This window comes from Hevea brasiliensis, chromosome 10 (genome assembly GCF_030052815.1).
Source record: "Hevea brasiliensis isolate MT/VB/25A 57/8 chromosome 10, ASM3005281v1, whole genome shotgun sequence".
Lineage (NCBI taxonomy): Eukaryota > Viridiplantae > Streptophyta > Magnoliopsida > Malpighiales > Euphorbiaceae > Hevea > Hevea brasiliensis.
In genome coordinates, this window is record NC_079502.1 from 90186557 (window position 1) to 90202755 (window position 16199).

A 16199-nucleotide genomic window follows, 5' to 3' on the forward strand; every position below is an offset into this window, starting at 1 on the left:
TATAATGATTAAATTATTAGCATTAGTATAATAGTGATAAGATATATGATGATTTTATTATTAAATACATGGGTTTTACATGAATTTATTTTGAATCTATAATGAATGAGTCTAAGCAAGAACAAGAAAAATTTTCCACTAATAGTATATGCAATAGTGGCATGAGGGGTGAATCTATAAGAGAGTAGTTGCGTTGTTATTAATGGTGCTGATAGAAATGATACTAGCCATGATGATACACTACAAATTTATAATGGTTAGTAAAATATAGCCGTACAATCTACAAATTTCCAGAGACTGATTCCTGTAATCGACCTCAATAACCCCAATACAAAGAATGAAATAAAATTCTTCAAATTATGTTAGAACAACATTGTACAACTTTACATAATAATAATAATAAGAAGAAGAAGAAGGAGGCTGTTAATCATAGACTAAAAGTGTTATCTTCAATAGAAGGAGATTGCTATATAAAAGCTTCCGTCTGTGCTTTGTCTCAATTGGGACTATAATCTCAGCAATAGAATTCAGCTGCTTCAATCTGTAAATACAAATTATAAATCCAAAATCTATAAGATGGCAACAGATCAAAATAATAAAAATAAACATTTGCAGTTCTTTTTATAAAATAATAAAAATTTGTGGCAACAGATATTACCAGTATGAGGCAAGCAATCTCACCTCTTGGCACAGATCTAAAGCAAGTCGAACTCCAGTGCTTCCTTCTCGTGGTTATCTTTCACTTCCAAGTTGATCACCAGCACACTTTTCATAAGAGCTTGATCCCTATTTCAGAGATCTGCACATTTTCACAGCAATGATCAAATGATCATATGTAAACTGTTAACAGGGTCAAACCCCTCCATGAAATCATTCATACTGCAAATTTGCAGGTTCAATAATATTGTTATAGGAAATGTTAATGGTCCTGTATAAACATGGAAGCTACATTTTTTAAGCTTATCTTCAATAATATACAAAGGAAAGTTCTCTCCCCCTAGCACCTTCTTGTGCAATGTCTTTTCTTGCATGAGTTTGTATTGTTATCTAAAGCCATTTTCTGTAAATCAAAATGTAAACTCTCTTCACCACTTGGCCAAGTGAAAAATATCCTAAAAAAAGCAAAACCAAAAATCCAAAATATGAAATTGGCAGACCAGTGAATCCCATGACTTCTCCAACTACTGTGAATGGAATTGCAATTCCCATGGCAGAAATAACAACTGTTGAACAGAGCACTGGCCATGAGGCAATCTCCTGAATGAAAGGGATTTTCTCTGTCCGGATTAAGTGGAAAATTAGAGTTTGCATCAAAAGCCCTTCAATGAACCATGCAGAATGGAAGAATTTGTCATAAGATCCATTGTTGTTCGCATAATAGAAGCATAGGAATAGAAGGTTTGCTATATCACATATAGTACACAGTGGACCATTCCATAATATGAACATGGGTAAGCCTTTCTCAGACCATTTCTGCGGGATTTTCACATAATCATCCTCCAACTTGTCCCATGGAATTGCGATTTGACCAACACTATACAAAAAGGTTTGAGTAAGGAGCTGCCTTGGAGTCACTGGCTCAAATCCTAGCATCAGAGTTGCAATGAGGAGTGAAAGAACACCCCCTACATTGGCAACAACTGACATTTTAATGTACTTCATGGTGTTACCAAAAGTAAGACGGCCATGTTCAACTCCATCAACAAGAACATTAAGATCTTTCTCTAGTAAGATGATGTCAGCATAGTCTTTTGCAACTGAAGCTCCTGAGTCAACAGAGATACCTACATTGGCAGCATCTATGGCAAGCGAGTCATTAATCCCATCTCCCAGGAATCCAACTACATGGTCGCCAACTGTTTGCAAGGATTGCACCACACGGAGTTTCTGTGTTGGGGTGAGCCGAGCAAGTACTGTTGCTCTTTTAACAGTCTCATGAAAGTCATCCTGATTGAGTTGCTCAAGGTCTGGTCCTGTTGTTACATTGGTGGTTCTAATGCCAAGTTCTTCACATATTCTTACTGCCAGAGATAGTGAGTCGCCTGTTAATACTTTTGCTTTGACTCCCTTCTCAGCCAGCCTCCACAAAGCTTGCTTTGCTGAGTCCTTTGGTGGGTCAAAGAATGTAATTACACCAAGGAAGACCATGTCTGATTCAATGAACTCATCAACTATATTGCTAGGATCACTTCTTTCCTGCAACATTGCAAATAAAACTGTAACGTAAGAGAACAACTTAGCTCAAATTCAACTCAGTCAGGCCTTGATCCCAATCTAGTTGGAGTTGGATATTGGAAACAAATTCCAAAATCTTATATAGCATGCAAAGTGTTGTCATCTTCTTCTACATGATGATCTGCAATGTGTATCATCCTAAAGATAGCCAACTTCGTGTTCTAATGCTATGATACTAACAAACATTTTGCAATGTGACCGGGTGTAAAATGATTTGAAACAGCCAAAACTACCATGAAAAATAGTACTTCCATGAGAATGTTAGTGTTAAACTTGAATCAAAGGGCTTTCAGTTCAAGAAACAGTAGAAAGGACCAATTGGCAAGAAAATAGAATGAGATGGCCTGTTTAATAAATAATTTTTAGCCTGTTAATTATGGATGATGCAAGTACTGTGTACTGAGAAAAGGGATGATATAAGGGTTTATTTTTCATGAAGTTAACGTGGCTTATGAAACATGGAAACGATAAGAAGGCATAACATGATATAGCAAATAGTTAAGATAGAAGAATTGAGCCCAAAAAAAATTATTCAGAAATACCATTTCTAGCCTTTTCATTGCAACTCCTATAATCCTCAACCCCTGGTTGCCGAATTCTTCTCCCATATTTAGAATCCTACGATAGTCTTCTGAAGAGAAAGTGGTCATGGTGCCCCTAACAACATGGTCAATGAAAGAACAAGCTTTCATTATTTCTTCCAATGCTCCCTTGGTTACCATGATCCTCTCAAGAGCTTGGAGATTTCTGCCTTCTGCATTGTATCCAGTTTCCAAAATAACTGATACTCGTCTTCGTATAAAATCAAAAGGGATCTCATCTATTTTTCTATACTTGGATGGTTTGAATCTGTATCCATTTGTGTACACAAATGCCAAAATTGCATCATCTAGAGGATACTTTTGATCAGTCTTGAAGTATGAGTTAAGGAAAGCAAAGCGTAAAACTTCTTCATTTGGTGAGCCCCAACTGTCAAGATGATTAACCACAATTGCACGGTTCATGGTGAGTGTACCAGTCTTGTCCATGCATAGGATATCCCTGTACCAAACCTCGGCAGGGGGAAGCAAAGTACGATTAATTGTTTTGAACATCTAGGGTAATTAATATTATAGACATGCATATAAAAATTCATCAAATATAAGCATGAAATGATTTTAAACGTACATGGATCCCATATCACGTATAGCAGCTAAGCTTTTGACAATGCATCTGTCCTGGGCCATGGCAACTGCTCCTTTTGCAAGACTTGTGTTAACAATAAGGGGAAGCATATTAGGAGTAAGTGCACATGCCACTGAGAGTCCAAAAAGAATGCTCTCACTCAAATCATGAGATTTCAGGTAATAAGCCATAATTATTATTGTCATTACAATTAGCATAACACCAATGAGCACATAGGATATATGCCGGATGCCATTCTCGAAGCCATCTGGTGGTTTCTGTTTCCCTATTGTTGAAAACATTGTGCTCATGTAAGTCTTGGATCCAGTGGAAATAACGAGACCAGTCCCACTACCTGATACCACATTTGTTCCCTAAAAAACATCCAAATCCCATATATTTCTTAGTGACGTAAACATGATAGTCTATTACTAACTTCCCACCACTGAGAGAAAAACATGAAGGTTGATAACATATTGGCAAAGCCATATAAATCATAATCACAAAAGGTCAATCAAGCATAAAAAGAACTTCTAGGGACTATTTTATATATATATATATATATATATATATATATATATATATATATTTATTCAGAGCAAAAGATATGTTATTTCAACTGCCATTATGCTTCTACACACTTAGTCTAACACGGTGCTAACCTGAATGCCACAAGCATATACCATAAGAAACATCTATGAACTTGCGTGTTTTTATTCGTAATTTTGGTAGCCTCTATTTTTCTTCCACTTCAATTAAATATCGCCTACTTATTTGGTATCAACCAATGAAGATGGCATTCTGCAATGTTGAACCATAAAACTGATAAGAACCTATTATTTAATCTTTTTCCTATTCAACTGTAAACAAATGTTATAAGAAAACAGTGTCATATGTGATAAAAAAAAAAAAAGAATTAAATCAAAAGATAGTGCAGCAAAATGGAAGAAAACTTATTATTGGCTATAAGTTTTCCAAATGATGTTGTTCTTGATAATATTATTCTTTTCTCAAACTTGATCCACAAATAGTTTAAATGTTGGTTTTTCCTTCACATAAAAAAATATATATATTTTAATCATATGCAAGTTAATCTCAACTTCACATAGGTTTCTCCCTTTCTTACTTCTTCATTTTCTTTCCTGTATTCTATTTCATAACAAGGAAAGACTCAACAAAATGGATAGTTTGCTGCATTCCTTGTGTGTGCGTAGAATTTTAGGATTTGTAAAGCATGTCAGGGTAATTTATGGTCTTGAAGATTAACTAACAATGAAAGATAGCTGGCTCATAGATCAAATCCTTGTAAGAAAGATTGAGGAACATTGCTTAGATATTAGGGGTTGAGCTGTTATTTTCTTGCAAGACCAAAACCTCACTAACTAAACATTATGTGAACAAGCCTAACAAGAGGGGAAAACATAGTCATTCTTGCTTTCACTAGGAAATGCACCTTGCACTTATTTTATAAAAAATCTAAGGACTCATTTGACATCCATGCTGTTTTTAGTTTTTAATTGTATAATAGTAAAAAGTTGTATAATTAAAAAACAAGTTGATGAAACAAGTAAAAACCACTGTTTGTAGCAACATGTTTTTATTATAAAGCATCAGGTAACAAAAATAAACATTTTTTTATCAATATAATTTGTTACAATTGGACGATAAAAACCCAAAACACAAAATAGCATGTAATAGAGAATGCATTTCTCCTTAGTAGTTTGCAATAATCTTGTATTTACAAGAACAGCCTTTCTCTTGCATTGCTCGTAGGCTGTTCTTGTGGTTTGAACTTATGACCTGCAAATTACAATGAAGCATGCAAGTGCACCAAGGTTCACCCTTGCATATAAACATAAAGCAATTTTCTATAGATCAATATGAATGCAATGTAACATTTCCAATATTCTTTGGTAATTGTTAATTTTGGAAGAAACCTTTTCCAAAACTTTTGGACAGAAGTTTCTCTGCAATCCTATCCTGGTGTCCCCTAACACAAAAAATTGAATATTCATGTCTTTCCAAACTCCCAAACACTGAAACACTAAGATTACCAAAAACAAATTTTTTTAATGAAGATCTGTTATCTTAATCTAATGAAAACCCACATCCTGACTTTAGTGCTAGCCTATTACATCTACAAGAAACAGAGCAATGATAGGAACAATTACACCTACCATGAAGCATATATTCTTCAACTCTAGCAAAGGAGTGCTCTGATTTTCTTTAGTATCAGCCATTTTTTCAGTTGTCCAAGACTCGCCTGTTAATGAGGACTGACTGTTCAAAAATCATGAAGTGATAATGTATTCTATAATCAGCTGTAGAGGAAAACAGAAGGCATGAAATTAAAAACTCTGATCCAGAAAAGGGAGGCAAAGCTTTAGAAGTTCTATACCTTACAACAAGATGCTTCGATGATAATAATCTCACATCTCCAGGAAACAGGTCCCCTGGCTCGAAAATGACAATGTCTCCTGGAACAATATCTCTTTGATCAACTTGAACTAGTAACTCTGTCTGAAGAACTCTACCAGCACATCTTTGAACTTTCACTGGACACTTAACAAACTCATAGAGTTTCATGGCAGCTTTTGAACTAATGTATTCCTAATGTTCATGAAAAATAGTTTGAGAATTAGAGAAGGCAATTGTTTGACTAAACAAATTAGACAAATGGTACCTGGTAGAATCTGAGGCAGACACTGATTAAAACCAGTATGAGCAAGATGTATCCATTTGGATTGTCACTGGTTATGTATGATAGAGTTGATAGCACAATCAAAATGATATTGAAAGGATGGAAAAAGGCAGTCCAAAGAAGATGCCACCAGCTTGGAAATGAATATTCAAGAGGAACATTTGGCCCATTTTCTTTCAGTCTTCTTTCTGCTTCAGTGAAGCTCAATCCTGCACAAAGCAAAAGGATCCTTGTTAGTACATTTAGGCAAGGCAGGATATGAGTTGTGCATTCACAAATACTAAAAAGAGGACAACACGTCATCATGCCAAAGCAGTTAAGTAAAAAATTAAAAAAAAAAAAAAATTCAATCTGGAGAGAACGAAGAAGGGATAGGATGCATCCTAAGATAGACAAATTGTGAGAGATTTTCTGGTGGTAAGTGTCCACATAGGCATTCTTGATTATCTCCCGTGCATTCAAAAGCAGCCTGATAATTCAATAGCAAAGCATACACAGAACTTGGGACAAATTATATAGAAACAACCACTTACCTATTTTTCTATCGGCTAGATATTTCTATTCAACATTATGAGAGAAAGCAAAGCTATGTAGAAACTCAAAACATTGAAAGAAAATATGTGAAGCAAACAAGAATCTGTATTAGGTACATCAGTTTTCAAAATAAATACAGGCAATGCACATAATAGCTCCTCTAGCATGACTCAATTTTTGTTTATGCTATATGGTGCATAAAAACACATTTCTCTTGACTATACTACAACAAAGACTATAGATTTTTTCTTTTATTGAGAAAAAATTTTTCATATTTTTATTCAAATGAAAGTATAACCATTGTACATCGGCATCTTTACACTGCAAAACAGTGAGAGAGAGGGACAAAAAAAAAAAAAGAAGAAGGCAAACTTCATCAAAGATTCAAGAGACTTTCGCAACTGGGGATATAGAATGAGGAAAACGATTAAAAACACCAATGAGGGAAGGATAGAAAAACACCATTGAGTGAAGGATAGCTAGAGTTCAATTCTTAGAGTTGACTCAAACATCATATGATTTAGAAATGTTCTTCCAGACATGTTTCTGCAGATCTATTTGTTGGATCCTTGAATATCTATGAGAACAGTAATATTTGTCCATTGAAGCTTTGTAAATTTATTGTCAATGTTCTTGAAGAACATTTAAGGCAAAAGTGAACTCCATAGGTTGAAATTTCCATTAGCTCTATTATATATAAGTGCTATTTGATAATCTTTCTTTGAAGGAACATCATATTGCGAGTTTTTGTTACTTTGTCAAGAAATTATTTAGGTTGAGAGAGAGATAGACAAGGAGGAGGAGGAGGAAAAGGTAGAATTCATATGGGTCTGGTGATCAAGTGTTATTTTTTATACAAAACTAGTTAGGCTTTCAAGATCTGCAGGAACTGGATCATTTTGTCCCCAGAACTAATGAGTCTCATCACATGAATTTTCTCTCTTACTTATCATGCTATGCCCAATAAAATCACTCTGTTTATGAAATGAAATATTTTTAGTTTCTTATTAACATATCAAACTGGAAAGATTCTTTTAACAGGCATTTCATCAAACACATCAAGTTGTCAATAACGTTAAACTTGGAAGGGGAAAAAAAAATACATACATACTCACCCCTTTCTGTGGACTGAACATATTCATAAACCAAATCTTTATCCGATTGAGCCAATGCATATAGCCAAGAATAAACTTTCTCTTCTTCGTCCGTCCTTGACCCTCCGTCAACTTTCTCTACAAATAGCAGCAAAATAACACAAACCCAGTTCAAAAAACCAAACCAACCCATAAATTAACACAAATATAGCATAGATTACTAAGCTGAGACTCACTTCCTGACATAAGGCTGCGCAAGTATTTAACAACAGATTTTGGGAACCCATCACTGTGGGAGTTTTCAGGTCTCTTGAGGAGATTGTCCCGAATGGGACTGTAAGAAGGGAGGATATTGTTTTCATGGGAGTGGCTATTCGTGGAGAAAATGGAGAAGAGATTGCGAAGTCCCATAAGTGAAAAACTGTGATATTGGTGAAAAGAGAGATAAGGAGCAAACACATGAGAGTGGGCTAAAAGAAAGCATAGCTGAAAGGAGGAGTTGAAGAGAAGGTATGGAAAATAGAGAGAGAAAAAATTTTGAGTTTGTATTTTCTGCTTCTTCGTATTTCACTCTCTTGTTTGCTTCGTTGCTCTGTTTCTTTAGATTTCAACTACCATACTTCAAATGACCGTTAGGTGCAGTTGCTGAGAGCGCTAAAAAAAGAACGGTCAGTCTGCTCTGCCTGCTCTCTTTGGTTTTTCAAACAACCCGACCGATACTGGTTCAAACCGGATTTAGGTGGATAACTAAAATCTTAGGTCCTTTTTTTTTTTTTATAATAAGATTTGGTGGTTTGGTGTTTGGTATAATTGAAAATTAAAAAAAGGAAAATTTTAAATATTTAGCTTTTGCTTCTTTTATGAAAAATAATTTATATATAAAAATAATTTTTATAGTTTAGCTGTAGCATTAAATTAATAGTATGCGTTTATAACACACACACACATATATATATATATATATATATATAAACTTGTTAAAGTCTAAAAAAAGAAAATGACTTTTTTTTCAAAAATAACTTAATTTGTCTTTTGATTAAAAAAATATTTTTTATTAATTCATGTTATCGAGTGTTCCAAATGTAAGAAAACATAAAAAATATTTTTTAAAAAAAAAATCATAAAATAAATGGAGCCTTAAATACATTAAATATTTAAAATTATATAGTTGTTTGATATGTATTAAAAAATAAACTGCCAAAACTAAATAGCCAATTTAAAACATATTATTAACCTTTGATTTTTTTTTTTTTAATGAAGAAAAGGAATCACAGGAAACCCCAGCAGCCTACCCTAAGCTGAGCAACACAGTTAGCATTAAACAACTTTAAATCACAAAAATTTTAAGATTTGGAGTTTGAATCACAGTTGAAATTAATAAGAAATTTAAGAGTGAATTTTACTAACAGTCACTGAATTTTAAAAGTAATTACAATATAGTCACTCAACTTTGATTTTTTTCTTAAAAGTCACTCAACTTTAATTTGAGTATCATTAATGTCACTGTTACCAAATATTATAAGTTTTCAAGTTATACGTTGATCTGTCATTTTTTTTACAAAATGTAATTACCTAACTATCCTTTATTAGATGAGGATACCGCTTGCTCACTCTTTTCTTCCTTACTTTCCTTCGGTTTCTCATTGCCTAAACATCACCTAAAGCTTTCCTCCTCCTTCAAGCGTTACTCTCACTCATTGCCTCATAGATATAGATGGGTATAATTTTTTTGTGGCCATGGCAAGATCATTTCTTGCAAGACCCATTTCCAAAATCCCAATTTGGCTGTTATTTAGCACTTTCCCACTATCGTGCCTCTTCCCCAGATGCATACAAAAGCATTTTAGCTTGTTTTTGCCTTGATAATCTCAGATTGGTCATGAAATCAAGTCATTGGTAATTGTTATTCAATTCTCACCAGCAGAGTCACTACTTTCACTATCCTCCCTCCTCACAACTGTAACAAAGAAGCTCAAGCTTCTCCCCTCCTTTTACGAAGTTGCATTCTGCAATTGCGTCTATCACAAGATCCACATCAAATATCATTACTGGCTTTCTTTACTGTTTGGACCTTCGAAGATTCGATTGGGTTTTTTGCATCCTCTAAGATTGATTATATCTCATTTTGGGCTAATTTTGAAGACTGGATTCATGCAGTTTTTAAGATAGACTTAGGGCTAGTAGAGGCGTTGTTATTTCAATGTTATTTCAGGATTGAGATTTGGAATGAGCAAAGTGTAAATCTTGATGCATGGGAATACAGACAATGAAATCTCAATGTGAAGGTAGCATCAATGGATTACAAAGTTTAATTTTATTAGTTTTGTTTGGAGTTGAATGGATTTGAGTTTTGCGAATACAATGGCATTTTTTGCTCTTTGGCTTTACTCCAGTACAAGGTATTTTATTATGCTTTATTAGTTTTGTTATATGGATGAATCCTGTTATCTCATGTTGTGGGTATGCAGTTACGAGGTTCCATAGCATTTTCTTACCATTTGATTTTTTTTATGTTGCAATTCTTGCTTTGTTGATTTTGTCTAATAATGAATTTTATTATCTCATTTGTAAGCACACAATGATAAGATTCAATAGTTTTTTCATGCTCTATTTAGCTATTCATTTGGTGGCATTGCTATGGTATTCTCATTTTTTTTCTTTGATAATTTTTTCACTATATTTTGATAATGATATATTGTGATAATCTCATCTTTTCCTAAAATTGCATTTTGTTATTTCTTTTATCTTGTCTAAAATGACATTATAATGGTGATCTATATTCATTTGTTTGTTATTGAAACTCATTGTCCATGAGTATTCATGGTGGGGTGGCTCAAGAATCTTTGTAAGTAGAGGGAGGGAGTGCAAGATAGAGTTTAAGAGAGAAGAAAAAAGGATGAAAGAAAAGGGATTTTAATGTAAGGGAAGGGTAACTAACTAATTTCCTTTTATAAGAAGGATGATAGCTCAGCAAGTAACCTAAAGACCTGCAATATCCGGTAATAGTAGTTTTAATGATACTCAAATTAAAGTTGAATGACTTTTAAGGAAAAAATTGAAGTTGAGTAACAATTTTGTAATTATTTTTAAAGCTCAGTAACAGCCAGCAAAATTTACCCAAAATTTAATAAAGTTAACCAAGTTGGTAAAAATAAGAATCCTCTTTCTTATTAATTAGAATTTGAATCTATTGAAAAGCACTGCAATACCCCTAATTTTCAAATAATTATTTTATATGTAAATATAAATATTTTAGTCTAACCTCTGGTGTTGTGGGCTTTACGTAGGTACTTTCGTTTCGTGGCAATTCGATCGTCGCCCGAATCTGCAATTTCGGGCCGAGCAGATAAGTTACCGGAATCACTTCGGAAAAGGGTCAAAGTTATAGGCTACCCCACTATTTTCAGACGCCTCGAACGCGTTCCAAGTGTCAGAATTGGCATAAGTAAACCCGAACTCTGAGTTTCTTCAATTTTATAGTGCTGGGTTTAGAATAAAATTTTATAAAATATTCGTGGGTAGCTAGAAAATTTTAATTTCTTTTGTATTAGCTCTATAATATTGCTAAGGACTACGAGATAAAATTTTAGATTTTTAAGAGCTAGCTAGAATGATTTTTGCAAAATATCCGTTTTAAAACTTATAATTGAATTGTTAGATTATGTGAGATTTGCATAAGTTAGAGGGGCCATGTGTTGTTGTTGAGATAATGTGTGGCTTTAGAAGTGTGATTTGAACTACTTTACAAGTTGGGTAGGTCCCAAGTATAGAGAGAATTCTACCGAATTTTCGGCACAACTTAGGGTGTCTTTGGTTCTTTTTAAGCTTGTATTGAGTCAATTATATTAAATAATTGTAATGTAATTGTCAAGTAAGCCAGAACAGCCTTCCTCCTTCGCCCAACCACTACAGTGACCTCGATTTATGTCTGTGAATAAAATATTAATTTTAACTATAATTTTGATATTATATATATTCAAGGCATGCCCATGCATCACTTATAAATATATATTTACGTAGTTAAATATTAGGCACGCTTTATATTGCATTTTTAATTGATGAAATGAATATGGATGTTGTTTTATGGTAACGTGGAGCTGTGTGCGTGTGTAGTGTGTGTGTATGGTGATATTGGATATGGGCAAGACGGGTAGACGCGGCTGGAGCTTGACTCACTGGACTCGATCCTATTGTGGTTAAGACGGGGTAGGCACGACTCGAGTTGATCTCGCTGGCCCCTGCATTTAGAATATTAAGAGAAAGTCAGGCTTGAGTTGTACTCACTGGCAGAGGTTGGATTTAAGAGAGCTGTTTAGGGGATCAGCTCCTATATATATTTATATATATTGTTTGAATATTATAGGGGTGTGTGAGTGCTCCAAATTACCTTTTCATTGTTTGTGATGTGACTTGTATGAAATCTTTGAAAGTGTTGTATTCCATCCCTTAGGGTGCACTAACCTTAGATAGCTATAGAAATTGTACTTAAAATCAGTATTTTACTCTCTGATTTGAGCGCTCACTCCTGTTTACCTTATTTTTCTAGGTTACAGGAGATTTCTTGTTGAGTTTTAACCTGCCTCTCTCCTTCGCAGGTTATCTAGTAATATCTGTTATGTTTTGTATAACTTTACTAAATTCTAGAACTCCACATGTGTTAGAAGTATTTTATTTGATTTGGGTCTATAATATAATGCCATGTTGGATCCGTAAATCTATTAAATGCATGTATGATTGGATTGAATGAGAGAGCTCAGCTCCCATTTGATTTTATGACATGATGAGTATGTAGAGGGTGAGCTGAGCTCCCCAAATTGATATATATTGTGTTTATAGGTCAGGTGAGTCAAAAACTCCCCGTTGAGTGGTCCATGTTATAGCAGGACACTGTCTGTTTGATTTCTTGAAATTGGACTCAATATGGGCCTTAGGATTGGGTTAAGGAATAGTTAGGCTTACTACAGGCCTCGGCGGCTTTAGGCTGGCCCTGGTCCTAGTGCCGATCCGACCCATAGGTTGGGTTGTGACAAAGTTGGTATCAGAGCTTAAGCTCCAGATTCATGAGAAGTACATGTCTAAGGGTTAAAAAGAGTCTGGTTAGGGGTCTGCATGCAGAGTATAGGATCCTATTTCATCTTCTTTTATAACTCCTTATTTCTAGCTTCTACGTTATACTTTGGGTAATATAAGAGTGCTTTAGTTAGTGTCTTGATTTTCATGGAGTACATAGAGATGTGAAGTAGAGTTAGCAGACGTGTTAAGGTCTGCCATGGGAATACGTACTCCAAAAAAATGCTATGCTTTTATTAGTATGGAACTAATGATGTGCCTATCTAGTGCAAGGTACTAGTATTTAAAGGTGAGTTATGATAGCATAACTGCCCTAGATGGGATTAAAGGTACCACTGCTAACACAGTGGATAGCCTAAATGTATAGTATTAGTGAGTTCAAGAGAGATAAGAGGATTGAGAAATCTGGTATATGGGACATAACGTTGTAACTATACAATATTCTCAATATTTGTGCTGTAAGCTACAAATTACAGTGCCGACATGGGATTATTGTGTAGAGCTGCGTGCTTCCCAGTGGTGCACCATGATGAGGGTGTTTGCAGATAACTTCTATTTTGGTATAGTTATGCTAGAACATAATTTTATTTCTACAGAAGACTTTAGGACTCCTAGTTAGCAGTTTAAGAACCTAGAGATAAAATATCAAAGGTCGCACTTGGGTGATAACTAGAGTTAGTGACTCAGTTATCCTAACTTGAGTGCAGAGCTATAGCATAAGTGGCATGAAACTAGAGGTTTTTAGCATGGTTGTAGTGTAGTGATGACACCTACTTAGCGGGATCATCTGGTCTTTGGTATGAGATCGTTGGCAGTGTTGGCATTACGGTGGACGTATTACCTAAAGTTTGATGAAGGTAACACCTTCTTTGTGTGATAGTGAAGTGTAAGTATGGCTCTACTCCCTAAAGAAGACTGGAGGTTACGAATAATATTCGTAGTCTGCGAAATGGCATCCTAGGAAAGTTTACAATATAAGAAGAGAGCAGATAGCTTTATATAGTTGTGGAAATGCTATAGATGTAGTACCTCTATTGTAGTCAGTTATGCTGCAAAGAATGGTAATGTCTTCCCAGGAGAGACAAAGAGTACCACTAAAATAATGATTTGTGGAATAATGTCCTAAATGGGACTGTAGTGTGATATAGAATAGTTGGCTCAGGTACCCCCCCTTAGGGAGAGTATGATTTTCGTTATAAGGATCATAAGGGATCAGATCATGATAGATGCAGAGCTTTTGAGTAGCAAGGAAAAAGGGGATCCTATATATTCCCTCCTTGAGGTATTAGAAGGTAGTTTGTAGCTAAGCAAAGGAAAGGATAATGACTACAAGTCAACGAGAATAAGTCAATAGATAAAAGGAATTATAGAAATGAAAAGTTGGATAGTTGGTTTTAGATGTAACAGGAAAGAAATTTGAATGGCAGTGAAAGTGCTAATTAGAGTGGTTGAAAGACCAATTCTGAGTAGTACAATGGTAAAGATAACCTAGCAGAGACACTGAAAAATACAGTTATCTAGCATAGTGGTCAACTCAATAAGAAGAGTCGAGCTAAGGAATAAAGTAATAAAGGTTCTATTTTGGCTAAGATAAAAGAGATGAATTAAAGAACAAATGGAATAGCCAAGAATAGGACAAGGTTAGAAAGATCACAGTGAGATATAAAGTACATAAAGTGCCTTCCTGAGTAAGGTAAATAGGATGAACTGAAAGGTAATATTAGAAAGCCCAGAATGAGATTACATGAGTGAGGATAGCTATCAAGATATAGAATCTAAAAGTGTAAGACTTAGAGCAGGTTATAGTTTGGGCAGTGTCAGGAGCCAAAACATGGGGTTTAGAGTTACAAGATATGGATCAGACTCTGTCCATTCCTGTTCCCAAGATGGAGTAGGTAGCAACGAGATAAGTCCATTTAGACTTCTAACAGTATGAGGAATGCAATTAGAGCAAACAAAAGTTATCGGATGTGCAATGGTGTCTTAAATTGCCCTATCAGGCAAAGGAGCGAATTAATTAGTAAGTTAAATAAAAGTAAACCTAGTGGTTCAAATAAGCATGACGAGCAAAAAGGGACGATAGAAAATGGCACATAGACTTAGGTTATGAATAGAGATGGTGTGATAGCAGTTATGGGGCCTGCGATTAAGAGTTAGGTAAGCATTTTCAGTATGACCAATAGGGTCTCTTTATAATAAAACATGAATGTAAATAAGTGACAGAACTATAGTAAGAGATAGAGCCAGAAGAGATATGTATGAGTGATAGTCACAAGTCACTGAGAAGTACTAGGATAAGAGTTATGGCAATAACTATGTGTGGGGGTGGGGCGTGAGGCGAAATATCATCCATTAGAATTATATAAAATGCACCAGGTAATGCCCAGGAAAGATGGTGGAGTCACAATGGTCTCACTTAAGTACCACCTCCTTAGACAGCATTTCCTAGACATGCACTTCATACAATCCTAATAGAATCAAACCACTGGTAAGTACCGTCTTCCCATAACACTACCACGGTACTAAGGATTTATGCCACAAAGGCATAGATAGACAGGAGTCGCCACCCGGGTAATAACCGGGACATATTCAGTGTTTCTTCCGAGGGTCATGGATGGCAACTTACTCCTTGCAGAGTTTCCACAACCGTCATTACCATAGCCCAATGTCTAGGTTCGGGATAGTGGGTACGTAAGGGGAAGGTGTTAGGCACCCCTTACGCCTGGTCTAACCTCGTTAATTCGAGTGCCAGTCCTCTACTAATGTTTCTAGAAGTCTTGTTTATTATTCCTTTATTAAACTTTATCCTAAAAAATGCAATTCTAATCCTACACACGCAAGTAATTCACAAAAAGGGTTGTTGTTTACACACAATTTTCATGCACAAGTAATTCCTATCTATGGGGTTGCTAATTATTTAAATGATATTTACCAGATGACTAAAATTAATTTATTATTGGGAATTTAATTTACAAACAAATTCAATTTCAAATAACCCTATGTTTCTATTTAACCTAAATAATTAATTTTCACCAAGTTACCCTAAGGATAATTGAACTAAGTTAATTATGTACATGTGTAATTTATTCTAATATCACATAAGTCCCAAACAATCACAACCTAATAAAGATTTCTAACATGCAAATTCATTTTACAATTACCAAGTATTAAATTAAATTTATTTTATATGCCAATATTAGTTTAATTTACAAACAAGATTAATTTTAATTTACAAAGTATTTATTTAAATTAATTACATGCAAAAGTCAGTTAAATTAAAAACAAAGTTAATTTTAATTTACCAAATGAAAGTTCTATTATTACTACAATTTCATGCCAATGGTTATTCGAGAAGTTTAGAGCTACTTACTTGTTGATAAATGCAGTTGCCATTGGGGCAA

General features: G+C 34.6%; 1 protein-coding gene across 4 annotated transcripts; it reads right to left on the reverse strand.

Annotated features, from left to right (window-relative positions):
* Window positions 1–230: 230 nt before the first annotated feature.
* Window positions 231–8328, reverse strand: LOC110648124 (uncharacterized). Of its 4 annotated transcripts, XR_009151787.1 has the most exons (10): window positions 7965–8328; window positions 7750–7866; window positions 6083–6309; window positions 5798–6009; window positions 5577–5679; window positions 3403–3773; window positions 2778–3276; window positions 1158–2196; window positions 682–799; window positions 231–534 (listed from the first exon to the last, which is right to left on the reverse strand). XR_009151787.1 is itself a non-coding variant. In XM_058154353.1 (9 exons), the coding sequence occupies exons 1-9, from the start codon at window positions 8137–8139 to the stop codon at window positions 792–794; spliced, it is 2751 nt and encodes a 916-aa protein (XP_058010336.1). In that variant the 5' UTR covers window positions 8140–8328; the 3' UTR covers window positions 231–791. The 4 variants fall into 4 exon arrangements, 3 of the variants coding, with proteins under 3 accessions (XP_058010336.1, XP_021657935.2, XP_058010337.1); XM_058154353.1 differs by having other exon boundaries at window positions 231–799; XM_021802243.2 differs by lacking the exons at window positions 231–534; window positions 682–799 and having other exon boundaries at window positions 835–2196; window positions 7965–8327.
* Window positions 8329–16199: the final 7871 nt, after the last annotated feature.